At 50.6% G+C, this 23,603-nt stretch overlaps 1 protein-coding gene across 2 annotated transcripts in view; it reads right to left on the bottom strand.

The window, feature by feature from the left end:
• The window catches only part of LOC146789720 (WD repeat-containing protein 48-like), a 171,343-nt gene that overhangs the window by 79,189 nt on the left and 68,551 nt on the right, over positions 1–23,603 (bottom strand). For both annotated transcript variants that reach the window (XM_085630129.1, XM_085630128.1), the window contains exon 2: positions 20,934–21,010. In XM_085630129.1, the coding sequence (XP_085486255.1) occupies positions 20,934–21,004 (71 nt within the window). In that variant the 5' untranslated portion in view covers positions 21,005–21,010. The remainder of the gene's footprint in view (positions 1–20,933; positions 21,011–23,603) is intronic.

A 23,603-nucleotide genomic window follows, 5' to 3' on the forward strand; every position in this document is an offset into this window, starting at 1 on the left:
CTATTTAATTGTTTTGCTACTCGGCCCCTTTATGGGTAGGCCTCAGAATTAGGGCAACGCGCGTGCTCCCAGGGCACGGTGCTCCCTGAAAGCAGATGTCCGATACCCACACGCTGATACTTTCATCTGATGCTAACTGCCCTACGGCTGGAAGCTTCCCAGGAACCGTAGACTTCGTGGTCCCACCTAAAATGATCCCATCGACTGGCGGGAACCCAGTGGTGGCAGGACCTGCATGGTACTCCATCCCCGCGTAGCTAACGCTTATTTGTGACGCCGGAGCAGGAGATGACCCCTTAGTCTCAAGTTCTACCCCTAAAGGGTAACCTCGGGGGCGGACAAGTCTGTGGGAACCAACCGGAAACTTTGGTGCAAATACCGGCCCTATTCTGAATGTTGCGAACGCAGCAAGGTCCATAATGCCCTGACGCCATGAGGCTCTACGTGGTGTTTACCAAACTTTTGAACGACCGCACCCTTGCTATATAACAACTATACCACCCACAAGCCGCCTTGGCTAAAGCACGGGTGGAAGGTCTTCACTGAAGCAACCCGAAATCTGTCTTTGGTTGCAGTGGAATGCCCCCCAAAGTACACCTGGACCTATTCCTATATGGTTCCTTTAGCTACTTCTCCTGCAGGCCCAACTCTTGGTTATGGTGCCCAGCTCAGTGTGCTGCAGGCTAATCGGCTTAACAATGAACTATCGGTGGATTTGAGACAGAGGTACACTCCAAAACACCGAAATAACCACGGCTTAAAATCCGCTTGCGAGCGGCGCACCCGCAACCACTTGGTCAATCACGCCGGTAACCTATGTGGTGACCACTTATTCTTTTGCCGCTAAGTCAGTGCGTCCCCGTATCCAATGCGATTGGGGCACTGAGCTACACCCATATCTACACCCATCTAGTGGCTCAATCCAGACTTCCTTTAGCATTAGATAATAACTACCATTCTATCTCGGTTGCGTTGCCCTGCCGACTAGGCACCCACCTGGGTGTCTAGGTTACAGTTAGTTATGTGTGGTTTCCCCCATATCAGTGCCACTATAAGTGACAGTTGAAGGCGGCCCACATAAGCATGTTGGCCGGGCAGAGATGCGGGCATAAGCATACCTCTTATAGACTGTCGGCAGCGACCCGTGTTTAACTGTTAGTAATATGGCAATGACCGTTCTACGTTAGGACTATCCCGACTCTGGTCCGTCCTACCCAAGGACTGATGCACTTGGGAGCGCGAGGCCGTACGCAATGGGGGTGGGTGTCGAGACAACAACAACAATGACAAACGACCCAAGCCCCCTTTCAGCAAAAGGTTGGCGACGAGCTACACGTGGTCACGTGTGGTCAGGATCGTACTGCGCGACCCTTGCTATAATTAGCACTCTCATATTGCACGTCACAGTGCTGCAGGCCTCACACTGCTACACGAAACACTGCTGCACGCCGCACACTGCTGCACGCCGCACACTGCTGCACGCCGCACACTGCTGCATGCCGCACACTGCTTTTATGCGAGTTTATGCTACTGACATTGTAAATGACAATGCCTTATTTGTTTTAAAACCAAAACATAAATAAAAGGCATTGTAATTTTACAATGCCAATAGCTCAAACTCTTATAAATGTGAGACCTATTGCATAAGCGATCGCAAAGCGAGACTATAGAAAGCGGGTTTGAAAAGTGCTCCCAAAAAGCGGATTGCATGGCTAGCACGCGCACAATCACGCGCATCGTTGCACCATGCAATCCGCCTTTTGGGAGCACTTCAAAGGGTCCGCTCCCCCGCCCCCAAGCGCGCACCACGCTCCGCCGGGCTTGTTAATCCCAGCAACCAAATGTGAGCGCCACTCTTTCAACCACCCCAGCCCCCACTAACAACAAACAAGGTCCGCTCCCCCGCCACCTCAACGTTAATACTTCTTTGCAATTATAAACTATACTAAGAAATCCGTGCATATAGGTGCCGCAGCGAGCACAGGCTGTGGACTCCCACCCGGCAATTCATTTGTAGTATTTAACAAGAGCATGGCGCGTCTTGGCGCTTTATTGGGCATAGTTTGATAAGCGCTCCTTCTACAACGTACAGCAAGTTTGACTTGTGCACATAGGAGGAATGGACTTCAGCACAGGGAGAACCCTCTACCTCGAGTGTAGGATGGCAGACTGAGACCGCCGTGCTCTTTGCTGAGTGTATTTGTATATAGCGCCTGCCGTGGCCATGCATTGTAGCGCTCTAGCTGGTTTTCTTGCTGACCGTGCGCGAAGTGACACGGAATCACTGAGTCGGTGTAACAAGGCGTCTGTTCTATGCACGGTTAAATGAATGTGTGGAAGCAAAAACTGGAACGATATCGGTCTAGGTTAAAAAATGTCAAGTGACAATTTAACTGTTAAGCGAGACCTACAAATCCATGTATGTTACCGACTGCCTTCCTCCGATCTGTGCTGCCGCCATAGAAAAACAGACGTTAATATTAAAGTGTTGTGTGTGTACTCTGAAAGGTCAAGCTCCGGACAGCTGAATAAATACAATTATTACAGCTGTGCGGAGGGAAAGCACTGGTTCTGTGGAAGCGCACAACTTCTGCCCAATCAAAACATGTACTTGTGGGTCGAAAATCTATACAGGTTTTATCGCCCTCTGAAAGTATTCCCCATGGTAGAGTTTTTCTATGCAGTGTCCTTGTGCAAGAGAACAGATACGCAAGGCAAAAAATAGCCGGTCAGAGTAAACTATGCTTTGCAGATATCTGTGCAAAAAACAGACAAAACAAAAGTTGCAATTTGTGTGATGCACTTATCCATAGACGTCAAAAGCGAAACAATAAAAAACTCACTATTTCGCACACTTGTTTCGAGTCGAGCTGACCTTTGCTTACGTCAACCCTCGTCCCAGCACACAGGGAGCCGGTGAGCCCTCCTTGTATTCAGTTTACAGACCTAAAAGGCGGATACCTAGGAAGCTTCGTAGACATGGTCAGTTGGAGTTCATTCATCTTTGTGCCACTATGGACACCAATGCTCTTCGTCCTAGACTTCAAATAGCAAACGGATGCATTCTGGGAATTGTGGTGTTTGGTCTCCTCTGCTGAACAAAAGTGGACAAAGTAAACGCCTGAAAAATAATCCCAAACGGAAACATGACTCATTTAGAGTTAAATGACAGAATCGAGATCACTCCAAGCACACTAATTTCTTCATTCTCGTACGGCAGGGCTCGTCCTTCCTGCTTCCTTAGTTTACCTTCTCCTCATTCAGGGGACCATGCTGCAGTACAACTCGGGGGTCCAGCGCGGCATACACCACGGCGTACACCATGTCTATCTCCAGCCTCGATTTTTTTAGGTCTCCCCTAGGCAGTGCTTGCGCGGTTTCGTCGAGAGATGCTGTATACATAGTACCCCCAGGGGCACCCCGCTGTCCCCCCTCCCCCATCATGGGTTACCCAAATGACACACACAAGACAGTTGGTGTTGGGTAACAAAATGCTGCAGGTTTATTACATAATTCCAGAATATGTAATGGGTGGGTTATCTTACGGGCGATCCAAGGGCAGGCAACCAACTGGGTCGCCTGCCCGCCTGATGAGCCGGGCAGCACGGGAGCGATGCCCGCCGTTGCTGCCCTCCAGGTGATTCTTTCTATGATCACGTGCCGTTGGTAATTCTACTCACGCCCCCCCTATCGGGGCGGAGCGTCGCATAGCAAGCCCCCGGTTGTTCAGGCCCACAACCGCCCGCAGGACTAGCGGGGCGCCGACACGGCTTCCGGGACCTCCCATGAGGCTCCTCGTTTTGGCTCAGGCACCACCTCTGGTGCCGCGCAGAGGTACCCTTTGTACCGGCCTGCTTCCAGGTCGCCCTGTAACTCCGCCACAGCCCTGGAGGCGGCTCACCTTCGCATCCAGGGCCCCCCACCAACCCGCTATAGTCTTACCTGCCACCTCTCCTATCTAGGGCTTCCTGCAACTAGCTGGAAGGGAACCATCCTAGCAGAAAGAAGAGTTTGAAATTCTGCCACTTCATGACAGTGTGACAGCGCTAGCGGGACTCAAACCTTGTGAGATCCCTTATATCCACAGGCCCAAGACTTACCAGTGAGCTATAGCTCCTGGTGTTGTAGATGGCCCCATCTAAGCCCCCAAGTCCCGAGACGCTATCCTAATCGGAATAGGGTCTGCTGAAATAAAGGACCCGTTGGGCCTGGGGAGATGTGCCAAGAACTATTCGCCCCCCATGCGGGCAGGTTACCCTCTTCACAATTCTGGGCCTGCCCTTTTAGGCTATGAAGGCGAGAAGGGGTTTACTTAACCTTTGGCCAGCCCCCTCTGATTGCTAAACCTGGAACACAGGAGTGCTCCTAGCTGCCAGCGCGTGACCGTGGGCAAGGGGCGACTCCTGCCCCTGCCCACCATCCCCTATTCCTTATGGGAATTATGCCCCTACAGATCCCTCAGTGATGTAACCCCCTAGGTATACCAGCTTCGGGAATCTGTCTGGCTTAAACATTGCGCGCTGCCAGTAAAGTTCAAGCATTGAGGATTGACTAAGTCCTACTACGCCCCTCCCATCATGCTCCTCAGAAGGAGGGTGGCGGGGGGTGCCCCCCACCACAAACCCAGAGCATCCCCAGCGGTGCCAAATTCCTGCTCCGTTGAAGTGGAGATTTAGTGCACCCTGGGCGTGTCAAATGTACTATTGACATACTGGTCCCTTGCGATTGCCCCGCTGACACCCCAGTTACTGGGACAGCAGCACCCTATGTTTGCTGGCAGCGCCCCTAGCGCGGTAACGTGTCCGTAAACCCGGATCCCAGTCTTCCGCAGCTGCGGTACGCGACCAGTGAATCCGGTGGGGGATACCCCCAACCGCAATGGTCCTCTAGACATTAAGAAAAGCCCTATTTTACCTGGGCCTATCTCCAAATGATGGTGGTTTCACCCAGCTGTAAGGCCCGAGGCCCGCCCATGGAGCCTATTTAATTGTTTTGCTACTCGGCCCCTTTATGGGTAGGCCTCAGAATTAGGGCAACGCGCGTGCTTCCAGGGCACGGTGCTCCCTGAAAGCAGATGTCCGATACCCACACGCTGATACTTTCATCTGATGCTAACTGCCCTACGGCTGGAAGCTTCCCAGGAACCGTAGACTTCGTGGTCCCACCTAAAACGATCCCATCGACTGGCGGGAACCCAGTGGTGGCAGGACCTGCATGGTACTCCATCCCCGCGTAGCTAACGCTTATTTGTGACGCCGGAGCAGGAGATGACCCCTTAGTCTCAAGTTCTACCCCTAAAGGGTAACCTCGGGGGCGGACAAGTCTGTGGGAACCAACCGGAAACTTTGGTGCAAATACCGGCCCTATTCTGAATGTTGCGAATGCAGCAAGGTCCATAATGCCCTGACGCCATGAGGCTCTACGTGGTGTTTACCAAACTTTTGAACGACCGCACCCTTGCTATATAACAACTATACCACCCACAAGCCGCCTTGGCTAAAGCACGGGTGGAAGGTCTTCACTGAAGCAACCCGAAATCTGTCTTTGGTTGCAGTGGAATGCCCCCCAAAGTACACCTGGACCTATTCCTATATGGTTCCTTTAGCTACTTCTCCTGCAGGCCCAACTCTTGGTTATGGTGCCCAGCTCAGTGTGCTGCAGGCTAATCGGCTTAACAATGAACTATCGGTGGATTTGAGACAGAGGTACACTCCAAAACACCGAAATAACCACGGCTTAAAATCCGCTTGCGAGCGGCGCACCCGCAACCACTTGGTCAATCACGTTGGTAACCTATGTGGTGACCACTTATTCTTTTGCCGCTAAGTCAGTGCGTCCCCGTATCCAATGCGATTGGGGCACTGAGCTACACCCATATCTACACCCATCTAGTGGCTCAATCCAGACTTCCTTTAGCATTAGATAATAACTACCATTCTATCTCGGTTGCGTTGCCTTGCCGACTAGGCACCCACCTGGGTGTCTAGGTTACAGTTAGTTATGTGTGGTTTCCCCCATATCAGTGCCACTATAAGTGACAGTTGAATGCGGCCCACATAAGCATGTTGGCGGGGCAGAGATGCGGGCATAAGCATACCTCTTATAGACTGTCGGCAGCGACCCGTGTTTAACTGTTAGTAATATGGCAATGACCGTTCTACGTTAGGACTATCCCGACTCTGGTCCGTCCTACCCAAGGACTGATGCACTTGGGAGCGCGAGGCCGTACGCAATGGGGGTGGGTGTCGAGACAACAACAACAATGACAAACGACCCAAGCCCCCTTTCAGCAAAAGGTTGGCGACGAGCTACACGTGGTCACGTGTGGTCAGGATCGTACTGCGCGACCCTTGCTGTAATTAGCACTCTCATATTGCGCGAACTCGACCCGAATGGTATGGCAGCGCTGTGCATGAGCAACATATTTACACACATATTCGGGCACGGGAGTGAGATCATGAGCCGCCAGGTCCGCGACCCTCGGGAACCCAGGCATACCAGGTCCAGCAGCTCGCATACATATTCGGGCACGGCGATATTAATTTATTTACCCAGCGTCACAAACCCCGCACGAATTCGATCCGAAGGTAATGGCGCGCAGTTCATGAGCACCGCATTTACATACATAATCGGGCACCGGAGATTAAGTGATCTGCCCGCCATCACAGCGCGACTCGCCCGACGGTATGTGGAGCGCAGTCCATGCGCCCCATATCTACATACATATTCGGGCACGGAAGTGGGATCATGAGCCGCCAAGATTCGCGACCCCCGGGGGGCCCGGTGGACTAGGCCCAGCAGCACGCATGCATATTCGCGACCCTCGGGGGTCCAGGCAGACCAGGCCCAGCAGCACGCATGCATATCTGGGCATGGGGTGATCAGTGATAGCCCAGTTATATATATACCTATTCGTGCACGGTGGATTAGTGATTAGCTCAAACCGTAATGCTCGCAAAATTATTAGAGCGCCGGACACAAGCACCGACCAAATAACCCATTCGGGTGCAGGGGGTGTCGTAATGCCCAGATTCACCTAATGCGCGCGAATGTGGGCACGAGCAAATTCTTGTGAATAATACATGCACTTGTATCATGTGTCTGCATTATAGGAAGCCAGCCAATACATGTTGCATATTTATCTAGCGTGAACTCGACCCGAGGGTACTGGAGCAAAATCTTGTGAACAATGCCTGCACTTGTATCAAGTATCTGCCTCATAGGAAGCCAGCACATACATGTTGCATATTTGTATGGCGCGAACTCGCCGCCAAAAGTATTGCACCGCTTTACATGAGCACCGTATTTACGTTACACATACAGGCACGGGGAGCGTGAGGGATTCGTACCATGGAACACGAACCCCGTGCCAGGTCACGCGAGCACCGCCCCAGATTAACCCTTGAGGTGCGGGGGGGCCCAAAGCACAACTATGTGCTCAGCATACTGTGCGGGCCGACTTGTAATTTTGCTGTTTCTGACCTTGCTCCTAGCTGTACGATACGCGTAACATCATACCTACCACAAGTCAGCACTATTTGCTTCGTTCCTGACTCGCACAACTGTCCCCATTACATCACACGACAGTAGCCCCAGCTCAGCGTATGGAGCAAAAGGCCACAACGTCAATCTACCGGCCCCAATATACGCGAGGCCAAACAACCCGTTTACGCGAAGCCTCTGTCGCTAACGCCACCGCGCGCCAAGGCAACTGAGCCTGGACGCGAGCACCGTACCACCTAACTCAGGTCAGGTGAGGGCGCATGTACTGGAGCGCTGGACGCCCGCTACATGCTACACATGCCTGCGCGGGGAACGACGAAGTTCCTTAAAACAGTAATACGCGCCAACGAGTAATGACCTGAATCACCTAATGCGCGCGCATATAGGCACGATCGAGATCTTGCGAAGACTGCCTGCACATGAGCTCATAGGCCTCCAACAATCGTAGCTTGCATATTCATCTAGCGCCAACACGACCCGAAGGAATTGGCGCCAAATTCGTGGCCAAGCAATCTATGCATCGCGCATCTGCCCATGTAGGCAGCCAACCAATACCTGTTGCCTACTATATAGCCCGAAATCGACCCGAGGTATTGAGCGCTTTGCATGAGCATCACAAGGCACTGGGAGCTCAGTACCGTATTAAATGTTCCAATACAAAATCGGCCTGAGGTATTGGAGCGCTTTACATGAGCACCGTATTTACATCACACAAGCAGGCACGGGGAGAGTGAGAGATTTGTACCATATAACACGAACCCCGTGCCAAATCACGCGAGTACCACACCAGATTAACCATTGAGGTGCGGGGGGTTTAGTAATGCCCGTAAGCGCGTGATGTGAATAATGCTTGTACTTGTGTCATGTATCTGGCTTATAGGAAGCCAGCAATTACATGTTGCATATTTATATAGCGCGAACTCGCCCGGAAGGTATTGGAGGACTTTACATGAACACCGTATTTACATTACGCATTCAGGTACGGGGAGATTAAGTGATTCGGCCAGAATCACAGGATGTGGACGCGACCCAAAATGATCGAACTCTGGTTACCAGCACCCAAATCAGCAGTCCAGCCGAGGCCCATCCCTTCCGCTTTCTACCTGACCTGCTCGTTCAAATCTCATGCTAACTGCACTTGGTGCCCCATATATGTCACTTAAGGCCCTAAAGGCAGCCAGCAGTTGCAGCGTGCATATTTATGTAGCGCACTCTTAACCAGAAGGTATGGGCGCAAAATTCTCCTGCACCATGCTGTCCCTGCATCAAGCATCGGCCTTCTAGGCCGCCAGCCACTACACGCTGCCTGTTTACATAGCGCAAGACCAACCTGACGGTATAGGCGCGTTTCACATGTGCGCCGCATTTAAATCACACATTCTACCGTCCCCGATCTCTCGAGCCCCGCCCCCGGGTGTAGCATCGCATGCCGCCTGTTGTGTTTATATAGCGCGAACCCGACCCGAAGCTATTGGGTCGCTTCAACATAGCCCACATTTTACATTACGCATTCAGGCACAGTGCGGTTGGGAGGGTTGCCCAGAATCACGGGATGCGGGCTGATAAAGCGCGAACCCGACCCGAAATTATTGGGGCGCAAAAACAAAGCCCGTATTGACAGTACACATTCAGGCACGGTGCAATTGAGAGAGTGTCCAGAATCACAGGATGCATACTTACATAGCGCGAACCCGACCCGAAGTTACTGGGCGCATTAACAAAGCCCGTATCTACAGTACACCTTCAGGCACTGTGAATCGAGAGAGTTTCCCGGAAACACAGGATGCGGGCCTAAATAGCGCGAACCCGACCCAAATTTATTGCCGCGCTTTAACATAGCACGTATTCACATTACACATTCAGGCACGGTGCGGTTGAGAGAGTTGCCCAGCATCACAGGGTGCAGAATTATAGCGCGAACCCGACCTGAAGTTATTGAGGCGCTTTAAAAGAGCTCGTATTTTCATTACACATTCAGGCACGGTGCGGGTAGAGAGGAATGTAGACTCGAACTCCAAACCTCTGGGTTCATAGCTCATGGTTATGGTTCATGCGCGCAGTACATAGGGCAAGGGTCACGCCCCTGATGCGCTGCTTGCAGAACCAGACATGGACGTTCAGGAAAGTTCCTGCCTTAAGACAAGAGCGCAGGAGGAAGTTGCATACACATTTACACAGGGGCAGAGAGGGGAAGGAAGGTGGGGCAACGGTTATGACAACGCAAAGTCAACACGAAAATAAATTCACATAGTTGCCAACACCACTTGTCACGTGAAATCAAGACACATAAAACCTCGCTAAGGAGAGGCGGTATCGGACGGAATTGCCTTTGCACCTGCTAAAGAAAGTGCATCCCCTCTTGCCCTTGCCCTGAGAAGAAAGTGGCTTTTGCTACAGTATGTGGCCAAGTGTGAGAGCAAATCACTTGTTTGAGAGCAGTTGTGAAACGGAAAAGAAAGCGTCCACACACCCCTGTGAACTATGAAACAAAAGTGCGCCGTAAGCTGCCCAGGGCCCTTTTCCTCCGTTAAGTGGAAGAAGCGCTTTGCGCTAAGCCTCTTATTTCCCCTATTTTCACACGTGGGGGACGAGCCATTTGTTGGTGGCTTATGCCCTTCTGCGTGGCCAGGTGCCCTTATGTAACGCACTGCCAGCAGGCTCCTTGTTCCCGTCGTTAACGGGTGGCAGGGCTCCGTGTGGACCCCCTAATGCTAAGTACAGGGGACCTCTTCTAGAGCCCATTCAACCCACTAAATGGCTTCCTTTCAGCATGGATGCCTCATTGCCAGCCGCGTTATTGAAGGTTCTAGTGTTATGCCTCAAAGGGCCGGCCCAGCTCTCCACGAATAGGCATGGACTTTGTACTTAGGCCCCCCGAGTCTTGCGCCAGCACAGCTGTGTCCAGCCGCGGCCTCAGTACATGCCAATTCCCCCTATCTCGAGGGAAAATGCAATTTTTAACTCACAAAGGTTTTATTTCCTACTGTATTTCACATTCTACGCGCTCCCTATTCCTGCTGCTTTGCCGGCAGACTCTAATAAATCGCCACCCTCGCCCTGATCTTGCGCCCCCTCCGCCCGTGGCCATCTGAGCCACAGGGCCCCGTCGACCTGGTACTGCCCAGAGACGGGGCCAGGGCAGAGTGGGACAGCAAGACTCACCGTAAGTGCTAGGCCACAGCGACGAGACGACGCCCAGTGCAACGAGACGGGAACCACGACCGATGTTGCAAAAGGCGAGGTGGGCGACAAAGAGGTCGCCAGGAAGGGTGGGGGAAGGCTAAATAGCCTCCCCCTCACACCAGGGCCAGGAAGTGACACGCATTGCGCGTCACTTCCGGCCAAGCCCGAGGAGGGCGGGCTCCGGTCTGCGTCCCCGCCCCCCCCCCGGTGGGAGGGGGGACCGGTGCCCCGGGGCCACTAAGGCACCGCCCGCCTATTGGCCCCCTGCGGGGGCCGCGGTCATCGGCAGTATAGCGGGGAAGCTCCGCCCACTTTCCTCCTAGCTTTACCCATCTTTTTGAATGGCCGAAATCTTACATGCTGCATTGTGATTGGTTTTTGGCAGGTTAGTCCCGCCTCCTGGCGAGCACGTCGTCATTTTTCTCCCTCCATGGCTATCGGCCCCTTTACTTTAAAAACTCTTGTTACCCTGCCTTCCACCATTCACTCCCGCAGCCCGTGACTTCTCTGCACTGGGAAAGTAGTAGTCCACTGATGTGGGGTAGCCAGGCAAATGTGTGCAAACATAGCGCTGCCTAGCTGGGGGTGTGCTCACTGACAGAGCAGCCAAGCGCTATACAGCTGGGTTATGCAATCTGATTTGCACACTTAGGCAGGTAAACCGAGCTCAGCACTGCCGGGGGTGCACAAACTGCCAGCGAGACCCAAAGGTGACCCACTGGAGGTGTGCACACGCGCACAACAGTGCTGGGTTTGTGCAAACGAACAGGAAAACCAATCCAAGATCAGCATGTGATGTGTGCACTCAGAAATGCCTACCTAGCAGAACCGCCGGTGATCATGCGGTCTATGCAATTTAGTCAGGCCCAGTTGTAGGTGTATACACTGACTGGACAGCCAATCGCTATCCAGCTGGAGGTGTGAAAACTATCGGGAAAACCTATCGCCGTTCAGCAGGAGTTGTGCACACTCGCCCATGCAATGCACGGATGGGCTGTTCACAAAACAGCGTATAATTTACGTCACTGGCTGAGGGTATGCAATTAAGCGTCAAGGCAACATGTGTAGGAGTACAGCACAGGCCACCTTAATGTGCAATACTTATTACAGTATACCACCCATAGGCGTATTATGTGCAAATGCAGCGTAGAGTGCGCTTTGACCTAATACAGACAGGCGGAAAGCATCCTTTCAGGCTACAGTTTGTGCTGACCTGGTCAGAGACCAGCTGAAGGCGTGTCCACTGACGCATTATAACAACGGCCTCATTACCTCAGGCCTGGTGAATGTGTGCACACAGGCAGTGTGTTCTGATTTGACGCAGTTTGTTCACACATTCAGGATATTATATTGCGTTTCTAATAACCCATCACAAACAAGCTGAATCTGTGCACAGATGTAATGTGCACTTACCTCAAACACTTCACACCGGCTTAAGAAGTGCCCAGAGATCCAATATGGTGTGTGTGTGCTATCCCACTACAGTCCAGTGTACTCTGTGCACGCAGACGGACGCGCACACAGATTCATTTGAAGGCAACTATTCTGTAACTGGGAAAGTTGCTTTGTTAAGAGTGCACCACCACAAACACCCGCCCGTGTGCTCACCCACATGCAGTCTCGCTCGTCCACAAACATACACAGTCAATCGCACGCATGCAAACACATACACGCCCACCCACATGCACCCGCACGCTTAGGTGTTGCTGCTAGTACCACTATATATACAAGGGAATTTGGGCAGACAGCAGGGCACCTTCAGTGCAAACTTGTGCCCTCCGGTCTAGACAGCTGCATGCTGGAGTTCGTGATGGCCTGAGGCGGTGCATACCGCATGGAGGCTGTCTGTGTGTGTGTGTGGGGGCGAGAAGAAAGGTCAGAGGGGGCTGGCGTGTGGAGATCAGGCTCAGCACAGTTAGCGGTGGAGATGATTTGTGTTGAGTGAGCGGTGCCCCCCACCTACAGTAGAGGAAAGCCATAGAGCCTGCAGCCGTCTCTTTCCTGTGGCGGAGGAGCCTGTGGAGGTACCACACCGGTGAGAGGGGTGGTAGGGCATAACTTGTTCCACTATCTAAGGACAGGGACCTCCGCATTGTTTTCTTTGTCTGCGTCGCTAAAAACATATAAGGTCCCAAAGACGAGACTGATTGCATTTCAAATGCTTGTTTTTACACTGAGCCGTCTCTAACTCCTTCAGCCGCTCCACCTCGAACCACCGGATCTCTCCTGTTTAGCAGGCCTCTAGATTTCTCTATCTTCTCGTCCCAATTACTGCTTCCCCTCGTTGACAGGCCCTGGGCCGCAGGGCGGGCCATCATCCAGCACAAGGGTGAGCCAGCGCGCAGTTGCCTACTCACTCTGGCTTGAAGTGGGATGTGCACCGGCTACCCCAGAATCAATGCAGCTATTGCGGAGCACGGCAGGGCGCCGGCTGGGCACGGCCCCTGTGTCCTGGCCATGTCCTGGCCGCCCGACTCAGTAATCTCCTTCACCCTCCATCGGTAGGCATCAGGTGGCCTTCCCACCTGTGGTTTCCAGGCCCCAGGGGAGAGATCCAGGGTGTCGGGCGCCCGCCAGGCCCAACTTTCGCTTCACGGCCACTCAAGTCAGCAGACTCCGTTCCACCTTCTCTACCCAGGTCACAACCAGACAGTCATAAATCTCCTCCTGGTGTGAATCAAGGTCCTGTTGAAGTCTCTCAATAACCGGCCTTCCCCTTCCTCTGGTACATATTCTTGCAGGGTCAACTTGGACTTTGGTGCCAAAATGTCCTTGTGAGGGCTTTTCAACCGTCTCTTTGGAGACTGTTCATTTGGCGCAATGGTTTTGATGTAGACTGCTTTGACACTGACTTTGGGTGGCGTCGGTGAGGCATGGCATCCAGAGGCCGGAGGTTTTGGTGGCTCGGCACCATATTTATGGCTAGGATCCATAGGCCTCTCATTCTGTCCTGGACTGCAAAGACTTCTCTCCGTGTCGGCCGGAACCACTAGGACACAAAGCACCAAGACTGGCATCTTTGAATGGTCACCTGGGACCATTCGTTCTAGGGCATGGCAAGTTTTGAAGCTGTGCCATCTGAGTCGGGCTGGAGGAGTATCAGTACTGATGATCCTTAGTTTGGTCTTCAGGCTCGTGAATATCTCTGGTGAGACATCAGGGATCCTTCGAAAGGAGAAAGAGAAAGACAGCTGCCCTCTTCATCGCTAGCTTCGGTGTCAACATCAGAGTCTCCAGATGCTATGCAGCAAGGGCTACCTGCAGAGTCACCTCCCTTGTATACTCCTTCCTCTTTGGTGCTGATTTACTGCCCCACAGACACCTCCTGTTTGACATTGGTCTCCATGCTATGGGCAAGGGACATGCCCAACAGTATTTTAAAGTCTTTTTCGGATCTGAACTGTCCTGGTCGGTGCGTTCTGTAGAGAGACAAATTGCAGACCAGGTTTTGGTGGTTGTGCAGGTATTTTGTGGCGCAAAGCAATCACCTTTGAAATGGGGTCCATTCCATCACCACTCCAGGAACCTTCTACGGTTCTGAAATCGAAGGCGCCGAATGTTCAGAGTTGATTCTTGTGCGACTTCACAAAGAAATCTTGGCTGCGTCATGTGGTAGATGCTGGGCAATGGTTTAGCTTCTCCGGGTCAAGTAGGCCTTGAGAAAGAGCGTCATTGATAGGGAGTTATTAAGATCACGATCAAGAATGATGAGAAAAACAATCTCAAGATGGAGTCGATGACCATGCGCGTTGCCTCGAAGAGGTGGAGTCACTGGATTCGGGGACTCCATAGACTTCTTTGAAGTAAAACAAGTTGTAAACATCCAAGCCCAACACTAGATGGCAGGAGTGTGCACAGCATGAATACCTACAGCCACACAAGCTGTGACTATCCATACTTTACTTAGCTCAAAAGTCCAACATTAGACAAAGGGCACTGTGTCAACCTGTCTTAAGGTCAGACCACACACATCAACTTCACCAATGAACTTGACACAAAGCCCCATGCATCTTCAGTAAGAAGCCCAACAATGCTGGTCTAAAACCATTTCAATATCTCCGCGGTCGCCTTAGTCCAAATATTTCCTGCAAACGCAGTCCCATTTTCTTCTAGGAAAACATGGTACTTAATAAAAAATAAAAAGGTTGCCTAAGTTAAACACAATCCTAGACATGGAAGTCTGCTGAGTTTGCAGGCCACCATAATGTGATTGTTGGCAATAAGAGTGAGTCACAATTTTGTGACCTACTTCATAAACATTAAAGAGGTAGGTAGGACTTTGACAAACTCAGGTTCTTAATTTTGTGTACCGACTTATTGGTACATAGGTAGGTTTGCAAAATTCCGCAGTGGACAAAAAAATAAGTGTGACCAGTTTTTGTGACTAGTGTTTTATTACCTGGGGCACAAGATGCAAGAAGCCAGTGGGGGTGTGAGTGGGGAATAGAAGAACAAGTTACTTACCTTCGGTAAAGCTTTTTCTGGTGTATACAGTATCTGTCTGTGGATTCCTCACATTTTGCATTTCCCCCTGTGCCTGCATTCCACAAACTTTTTTCTAACTCTCCCACGTCGAGGACGTCACAATGGAACGGCTCCGCACTCGACCCCGCGTGATGTCATTGGAGCCATAAGACAACCTTGTTAGTGTGCTGACGTCAGTTCCACCCATTTTTTCCATGTCCTCGTGGCGAACGGGCAGACCAACAACATAATGCAAGAGCACACAGCATACAAAATACATACACAAATATATACAGTATATATGTAAAGAGGGAAAGCTAAAAACAAAGCATTTCTTTAGAACAAACTGTGTGGCAAGCAAATGACACAGGATAGACAACAATGTCAAACAATAAGAACTTTTTCTGTATATGCAGGTGGACAACGGGAAAGAGGGTGGGTCAGTGAGGAATCCACAGGCAGATACTGTATCCACCAGAAAAAGCATGACCGAAAGTAAGTAACTTGTTCTTTTGATGGATACATCTGCCTGTGGATTCTTCACCTTTTGCATTGAATCCTCAAGCAGCTCCTGTCCTGGAGGAGGGCATCCACCTCCCTATTCCAAAAATCCTGCAGAACAAAACGTGCAAAATGGCCATCCCTCCTAACCTCCGAAACTAAGCAGTAATGCTTCGCCAAAGTGTGCAGGGAGGCCCAAGTTGCTGCCTTGCAGATGTCTACAACAGGGACACCTCTAGCCAAAGCAGAAGATGATGACTTTAGCTCTGGTGGAATAAGCTCCAATACCTTCAGGCGGCTCCTTCTTGGGCAAGGCGTAGCAGATCTTGATGCAAAAGATGATCCACCAGGAGAGTGTTAGTTTGTGGACAGCTTTGCCCTTCATCCTTCCAATACAGCCAACGAAGAGCTGGTCATCCAGTCTTAAGTCCCTGGTTTTGTACAGGTAGAAGCAGACTCCTAGGGTCCAAGCGGTGAAGTCTCTCCTTCTCCTTGGAAGGGTGAGGGGAGAGGATAGAATGTAGGCAAGGTAATTGACTGTCTAAGATGGAAAGGAGTAACCACCTTAGGCAGGTAAGCAGCCCTGGTGCTGAGAACCATCTTATCTGCATGAACGGTTAAAAAGGGAGGGTTAAAGCCTGAAGCTCACTTACCCTCCTGGCAGAGTTAATAGCAATCAGAAAAACTGTCTTGAAAGTAAGAAGCCTCAATGGGCAACTATGAAGAGACTCAAAAGGAGACCACATTAGAAATGTTAGTACTAAATTCAAATCCCACTGAGGCATAATAAAGGGAGTGGGAGGGAACCTATTAGTGAGGCCCTTAATGAACCTCATGACAATGGGGGTCTTAAATAAAGACGGCTGGTCTGGCAAACAAAGGAAGGCAGACAAGTTACCCTTAATCGTAGCCACAGCACAACCTTGCTGGGCCAAGAAAAGTGAAAAACCAAGCACATCAGATAAATGGTCCTTCAAAGGATCAATGGATCTCTCTCAACACCACTTCACAAACTTGGACCATCAAGAGGAATAAATAGATTTGGTGGAGTGTCTCCTGGATGATAAAATACCATCCACTACATTCGGTGGGAGAAAGAACGAACTCGGATTGCCCCGTTCAATCTCCAAGCATAAAGGAGCAGGCTCTGCAGGTGGGGTGTAGAATCTGCCCCTGCGACTGCCAGAGGCGGTCTGCCCAGAGGGGGAGATGGAGCGGAGGGTGTGATGAGAGGTGAAGAAGGTCTGTGCACCACACTTTTCTTGGCCAATCCGGGGCGATCAATAAGACTTGGGCCCTGTCCTGGCAAATCTTACTCAGAACTCGAGGAAACAAGGGTATGGGGGGGGAAATGCTTACAGGAGTTGTGAGCCCCAATCCAATTGAAACACATCCCCAAACGCTCCCAGCATCGACTCTTGAAGACTGCAGAACGAGGGACAGTGTGCATTCTCTTGAGTGGCAAAACGGTCCAACCGAGGAAACCTCCACATCATGAAGATGTGATGGACCACCTCTGGATGAAGCCGCCACGCGTGATCAGCCGAGTACTGCCGACTGAGAATGTCTGCACCTACATTTAACAGATAATTTGCAATTAAACAAAGCTGATGGCCATGAGCCCAGGACCAGAGTCGCAGAGCCTCGCTGCAGAGACAATACGACCCTACACTTCCCTGTTTATGTACCACATCGCGGTAGTGTTGTCCGTCAGGACTTGAACCAACTGACCGCGAAGGGAGGGAAGGAAGGCCTTGAGAGCCAAAATGTATTGCCCGCAATTCCAGAAGGTAGATGTGGAGCAACCTTTCCTCCGGAGACCAATTCCCTTGATCTCCAGATCCCCCAGATGAGCACCCCACCCTAGAGTGGAGGCATCCGTGATCACTGTGACCACCAGTGGAGGAGATTGAAAAGGCTTCCCTTGAGACAGGTTGCATGGCACACTCCAACAAGACAGCTCCGCTGCAGTGTGTCTGGAGATTCTGATCATCTCCCTGAGATCTGCATTGTGCGGATACCACTGCCTGCGGAGACCCCACTGGAGTGCCCTCATGTGCCAGCGTGCATGGTTGCCCAACAGTATGCAGGAAGCGAACAAACCGATCAGGCGTAGGACCTTCAGGATTAGAACAACCGCTCCATTGTGAAACAAAGGAATCATCTCCTGAATGTTGAGAATCCTCTGCGGAGGCGGGAAAGCTCAAACCACATTGGTGTCCAGTACTGCCCCTATGAACAGGCTGAGCTGAGAGGGCACCAGGTGAGATCTGGGTACATTTATCAAAAAACTCAAGTCGAACAACAGCCGTGTTGTGACCTGCAGATGATGCAGCACCATCTCAGGTGACTTTGCTTTGAGCAGCCAGTCGTCCAGATAGGGGAAAACCGGAATCCCAGACCTTCTGAAATGAGCTGCCACCAGCGCCATCACCTTTGTGAAGACCCAAGTTGCGGAAGTAAGTCGAACAGGAGGACTGCAAACTGGTAGTGCGGAGACCCTACTGTAAAACCGAGATAATTCCGGTGCGACTTCAGGATGGGAATGTGAAAATATGCATCCTGTAAATCGATCAACACCATCCAGTCTTCTTGCTGCAGCGCCAGAAGAACCTGAGCTAGGGTCAACATCTAGAATTTCTCCTGCTTGAGGTAAAAATTCAAGACCCTGAGGTCTAACATTGGCCTTAACCTGCCATCCTTCTTGGGGATCAAGAAATAACATGAGTAACATCCCTGCCCCATTCCTTCACTAGAACCACCTCTATCGCACCTTTCTGCAGTAAGGCAAGAACCTCCTGCTTTAGGAGCAGCAATTGGTCCTTGAAAACCAGCCCTGGCGAGGAGGGTAAGGAGGTGGAAACTCTTGGAAGGGTAGGGCGTACCCATTCTCTACAAGAATCAAAACCCAAAGGTCTGATATAATACATTTGCAGAAAATGGGAAACCAACCCTCTACCGGACCAACATGCTCAAAGTTGGGGGATCTAGGGCTGCTTTCGCATGGTACCAGTGGTGGGTATAGGGGAGGAAGAACAGGGAGAGGACTGTGCCGAGAGGCCCCCTGCAGACAGCCTCCACCCTTTCCTCTGCACCATTTGTACAGAGGGGTCTGCTGTGGCTGCTGACGGCCTCGAAAGGAAGCAGTCTTCCCAAAACCTTGGTACCTCCTACATCCATAACCCCTAGGTTGGGACTGCAGTCTCAAGGATTTTGCAGTAGCTCTACTGTCCTTGAAATGTTGTAAAGCCGAATACGCCTTTGTACCAAAAAGTCTGGACCCATCAAAAGGCAGATCAAGAAGAGTAGCCTGTACATCCGGAGAGAACCCCGAAGAACTGAGCCAAGCATGCCTCCTGAAGGAACCCATCACCTGGCTTCAGAATCTGTAGTATCCAGCCCGACTTTATCACCTGACGGGCTGCAGCCTGCGTGTCTGCCAAAACTTCCAAAAAGGATCTACGGTCATCCTCTGGTAACTTGGGTGTCAACTGTTTAGCTGAGTCCATTAAGGCATGGATATACCTCTCCAACAAGCATGTGGTGGTGGTTGACTAACGCCATACATGCCGAGGAGAAAGCCTTCTTGACATACTGCTCCTTTTTCTTTGAGTCCCTGTCCCACGGAGGGGTGGGGAAAGACCCAGCCGACTGCTTAGAACAAGAAGCCTGTACCACCAAGCTTTCTGGTGAAGGATGGGCAGTAGGGAAAGCGGGATCACCAGGAGCAGGCTTATATCGTCTTGCCACAGTCTTTGATACAGCAGGGGCTGATAAGGGTTTCTGCCACACCTCCAAAATTGGCTCAGTCAAAGCCTCATTGAAAGGCAACAAACAGAGGTTCCATAACAGAAGGTGGAGAATGCAACACCTCAGTAAGTATATTTGACCTGATCTCAGCCATGGACAGTTGAAGGTCCAAAAGGTCAGCAGCCTTTCTGATGACAGCATGGTATGGTGTAACATACTGTGAAGGTAAGGCTTTTGGGGACAAAAACTCCCACTACGGGGAAGTCCCTAAGCCACTGGCCTCACAAAGGACCTCAAATTCATCAACGGAGTTGAGGATTTCTCCTCCTTCCGCCTGATCCTGCTGGTACTTCTATTCCTCCAGAAGCCTTTGGGCTTCTCTAATGGAACGCATTTTCGGGATCAGCGGCGCCAAGGACATCGGCACCGGAGGACCCTCGGAAGCGGGCAACAGCCCGCTTGAAGCCGAAAAGGCATCGGCACAACACCAGATGGCTTGGAGACTGTGGTATCAGCGTTGAAAACCTTGGAGCCGGAAACTGCCATGACGGCGCCGTTGGAATGATATGCACGAAGAGTGCCTGGGCATATTGCTGAGGGATGCCCAAGTTATAGGCAAGCGGAACCACGGGGCCAGACGGCACACCGGTAGGACAGGATGCCTTGGCAAACATGCCAAACTTCGCATTGAGAAAATGCAATGGATCAGACACTGGACCTGGAAAGGGTGAATAAGGATTTAGTACTACCGGGTCAGGATCCATTCGAGGCTGCGTGGAGAGCTGTGGTGGCGGTGGTGCCGGGGTCATCGGATCTGGTAAAGGCGAAGACTCCCTGGGCGCCGGGAAAACCCAGGGCGCCAATGAACCCCTGGGCGTCGGAGAATGGGTAAGAGTCACCTGTGGAGAAGGAGAGCTGGGAAAGGTGACCTCAAAGCCCTACTCTTCGGAGATAGACGTTGAGATCCATGCCTTCGCCGCTTCCTCTGTCTCGACTTCGAGGTATGGGTAGTCGACGAGTTCGATTTAGATCTCTTGCGACCCCTCTTCTCCTTTTTCGCCCGTGCCATGAACAGCTTTGCCTTGCGCTCTTTCAACGCCTTCAGATACATCTTCAGACAGCTGGAACATCCTTCAACGTCGTTGTGCGATAAAAGGCACCAAAGAAAGTTGTTGTGGGGATCCGTGGTGGACATATGTCCCCCACACTCCCTGGAAGGCTTGAATCCAGTCTTCTTCAAAGTAGCCATCGCACTGCTACATCAAGAGTGAAGTAGAAACAAAGTAAAGAATAGGAATTATTTCTTTCCCCATCTCAAATTAGCAAAATGAAAATGTTCATATTCAAACCTATGAAGAAATGATAAAGAATTTGAGGTGGAATAATTTATCCCAGTACTGAAAATGATAACTCCATAACAGACAAGGGCATGGAGAGTTAATGTTCAGACCAAAGGAATTATTCCATAATGTTAGCTATGTGTCAAAAACACAAACCCTAGCTGCTTGAAAGAGAAGAAAACAAGAACTTACTTCTTCAATGTTTTTGCCCTAGATGATGAGTGAGGCTGGAGGTAGAAGGGAATTTTGTTGAATTTTGGCATGTTTTTCTAAAAGACAATAAAAACATTACATTACAAATGCTGTTTACTGCTCCTGTTAAATGTTCACAACCTATGCTTTGTTCATACACTTGATGACTCCCCCATTCAATGCATATGTTTTGTGTCTGGAAAACAAATCAGGTAGTCACAGTTATTTAGAATTCTTAAGGAGAAAGGCATCAGATTCAAAGATTTAGATGGGTAAGTTTATTATTACAGATCTCTGCACTGGGGTGAATGTATGACATTGTTCTGCATTCTGTCCATAAATTGTATTTGCATTTGTCACCCCGAGTGGGACGGGTATGCCCAGACGTGGGTCCCATGCTCTCCATGACACTGAAGTCAAGCTATCCAGGTTGAAGAGGGGTGAAACTCCGAAAAACCGTCCTAGGATGCTTGTTTCCAGTCCAGGGAGGACCGGGCCTGGTAGTTCGGGCTGGACTGTTCCCATTGGGCACAGGGTCCAGACAATTGCATATGACTGTGTTCAAACTGGAATGGCATGATGAGCAAAAAAACGATGGATTTAGGCCCAGATCTCTGTACTGGGGTGAATGTATGACATTGTTCTGCATTCTGTCCATCAATTGTTTTTGCATAAATTTATTATTACACTAACATTTTTAGCCTTGAAGGGTGAGGGAGGACTACGCAGTGACAAATGGCTCCAAACCCTGGGATCTAAAGTGGCAAATTAATCACTACAAAAATGTTCTACGATATGGGTTAGATATCAGTCTTCATTTAATTTAAACTTTGCCGAGGTGCAAAGGTGTTACTTGGATGACACTTTTGGAATCAAAAGCCATATGTTCCAATGTCACATCTGCTCTTGGACAATTGTATGACTGGATCACAGGACCCTAATGTGCCATAAGAAAAAGTTACATGCCTTCAGTAACTATCTTCCTGATGGATACTCTGCTTCACGAACAAGTTGCTTGCATTCGGTAACGCATTATCTGGTAGAGACGATCTAGCTGCAGATTACTTATCTTTGAATTTCCCAGGCGTCCGGCTGGATCCGGAAACTTTTGCTGAGCAATACCCCTTGCACGCAACGTCGGGTGGCTCCATTCGGCTCCGCGTGGCATCGTTATCGTCGGATATGATGTCGTGGTGCTTATATAGGCGCCAGCCAGGCGCGCAGACATCACTACTTTTTGTTTTTTCCATGCCAGAAGTGCAGAACCACGAAGCAACTGACATAGTTGTGTGCAAAACTAGAGCCCTGTAACAAGGAACAACACTAGCCCTACAATATCAGTCCGCAAAGCTGGGAGGCATGGGTGGGGCTGTAAGGATTTTGCCGCTAGATAGAGTCTCTACCAGATAATACATTACTGAAGAGAAGTAACTTGTTCATCTTATAGAGACTTCTAGCTGCATATTCTTTTCCTTTGAATCGGTTACCCGAGATATACCATCCTGGAGGTGGGTTGCGGACTCGCATCCTAAACTAAGAGGTCTTGCAGGACTAAACGTGCAAAATGTCCATCCCTGCGCACTTGACCATTAAGGCAGAAATGTTTTGCGAACGTGTGCAAGGAAGCCCAGGTCGCTGCCTGACATATCTTGGACTGGGACACCCCGAGCCAAGGCCGTAGTCGCAGGCTTTCCCCTGGTGGAATGGGGTCTCAATCCTTCAGGGGGCTGCTTCTTTGCCAAGGCATAACAGATCTTGAAGCAAATAACGACCGAAGAAGAGATGGTCCTTGATCGTATGTACCCCACAAAGAGTTGGTCATCCACCCGGAACTCTTTTTTGTGCGGTCAAGGTAGAGCGACAGTGCTCTTTTTGGGTCCAGTTAGTGGAGATGCTCCTCTTCCTTAGAGGGATGCGAGTCAGCAAAGAAGGTGGGCAAAGTGATGGACTGACCCAGATGGAATGGGGTCACAACCTTTGGCAAAAAGGATGCCCTGGTGTGAAGCACCACCTTGTCCAGAAAGGACATAAGATAAGGAGGCGAACAAGATAATGCCTGCAACTTACTCACCCTCCGGGCAGATGTAATCACCACTAAGAAGGTTATTTTGATGGTCAACAGCTGGAGGGGACAATTGTGCAAAGGTTCAAAAGGAGCACACATCAGATAGGTAGGGACCAAATTAAGGTCCCACTGTGGCATAACAAAGGGCGTGGGTGGAAATAAGTGAGACAGCCCTTTTAGATATCTATTTACAACGGGAGACTAGTGTGCAAGGATGCCTACGTTGCAGACTGGCAGATGTCAAGGACTGAGACAACCCGAGCAAATGCCGTAGTTGCAGCCTTTACCCTGGTGGAATGGGCCTTTAATCCCTCAGGGGATTGCTTCTTAGCCAGGGCATAGCAGATCTTAATGCAGAGAACGACCCAGCGAGAGATGGTCCTTTACGGCACTGCCCTTCCATCTTAGCTCCCACATGCCCCACAAAGAGTTGGTCATCCACCCAGAACTCTTTTGTGCAGTCAAGGTAGAACGACAAAGCTCTTTTTGAGTCCAGTCGGTGGGGATGCTCCTCTTCCTTATAGGGATGCGGGGGAGCAAAGAAGGTGGGCAGCGTGATGGATTTATCCAGATGAAATGGGTCACAACTTTTGGCAAAAATTAAG

Source organism: Triturus cristatus, chromosome 10, assembly GCF_964204655.1.
Source record: "Triturus cristatus chromosome 10, aTriCri1.1, whole genome shotgun sequence".
In the NCBI taxonomy this organism is placed as follows: Eukaryota; Metazoa; Chordata; class Amphibia; order Caudata; family Salamandridae; genus Triturus; species Triturus cristatus.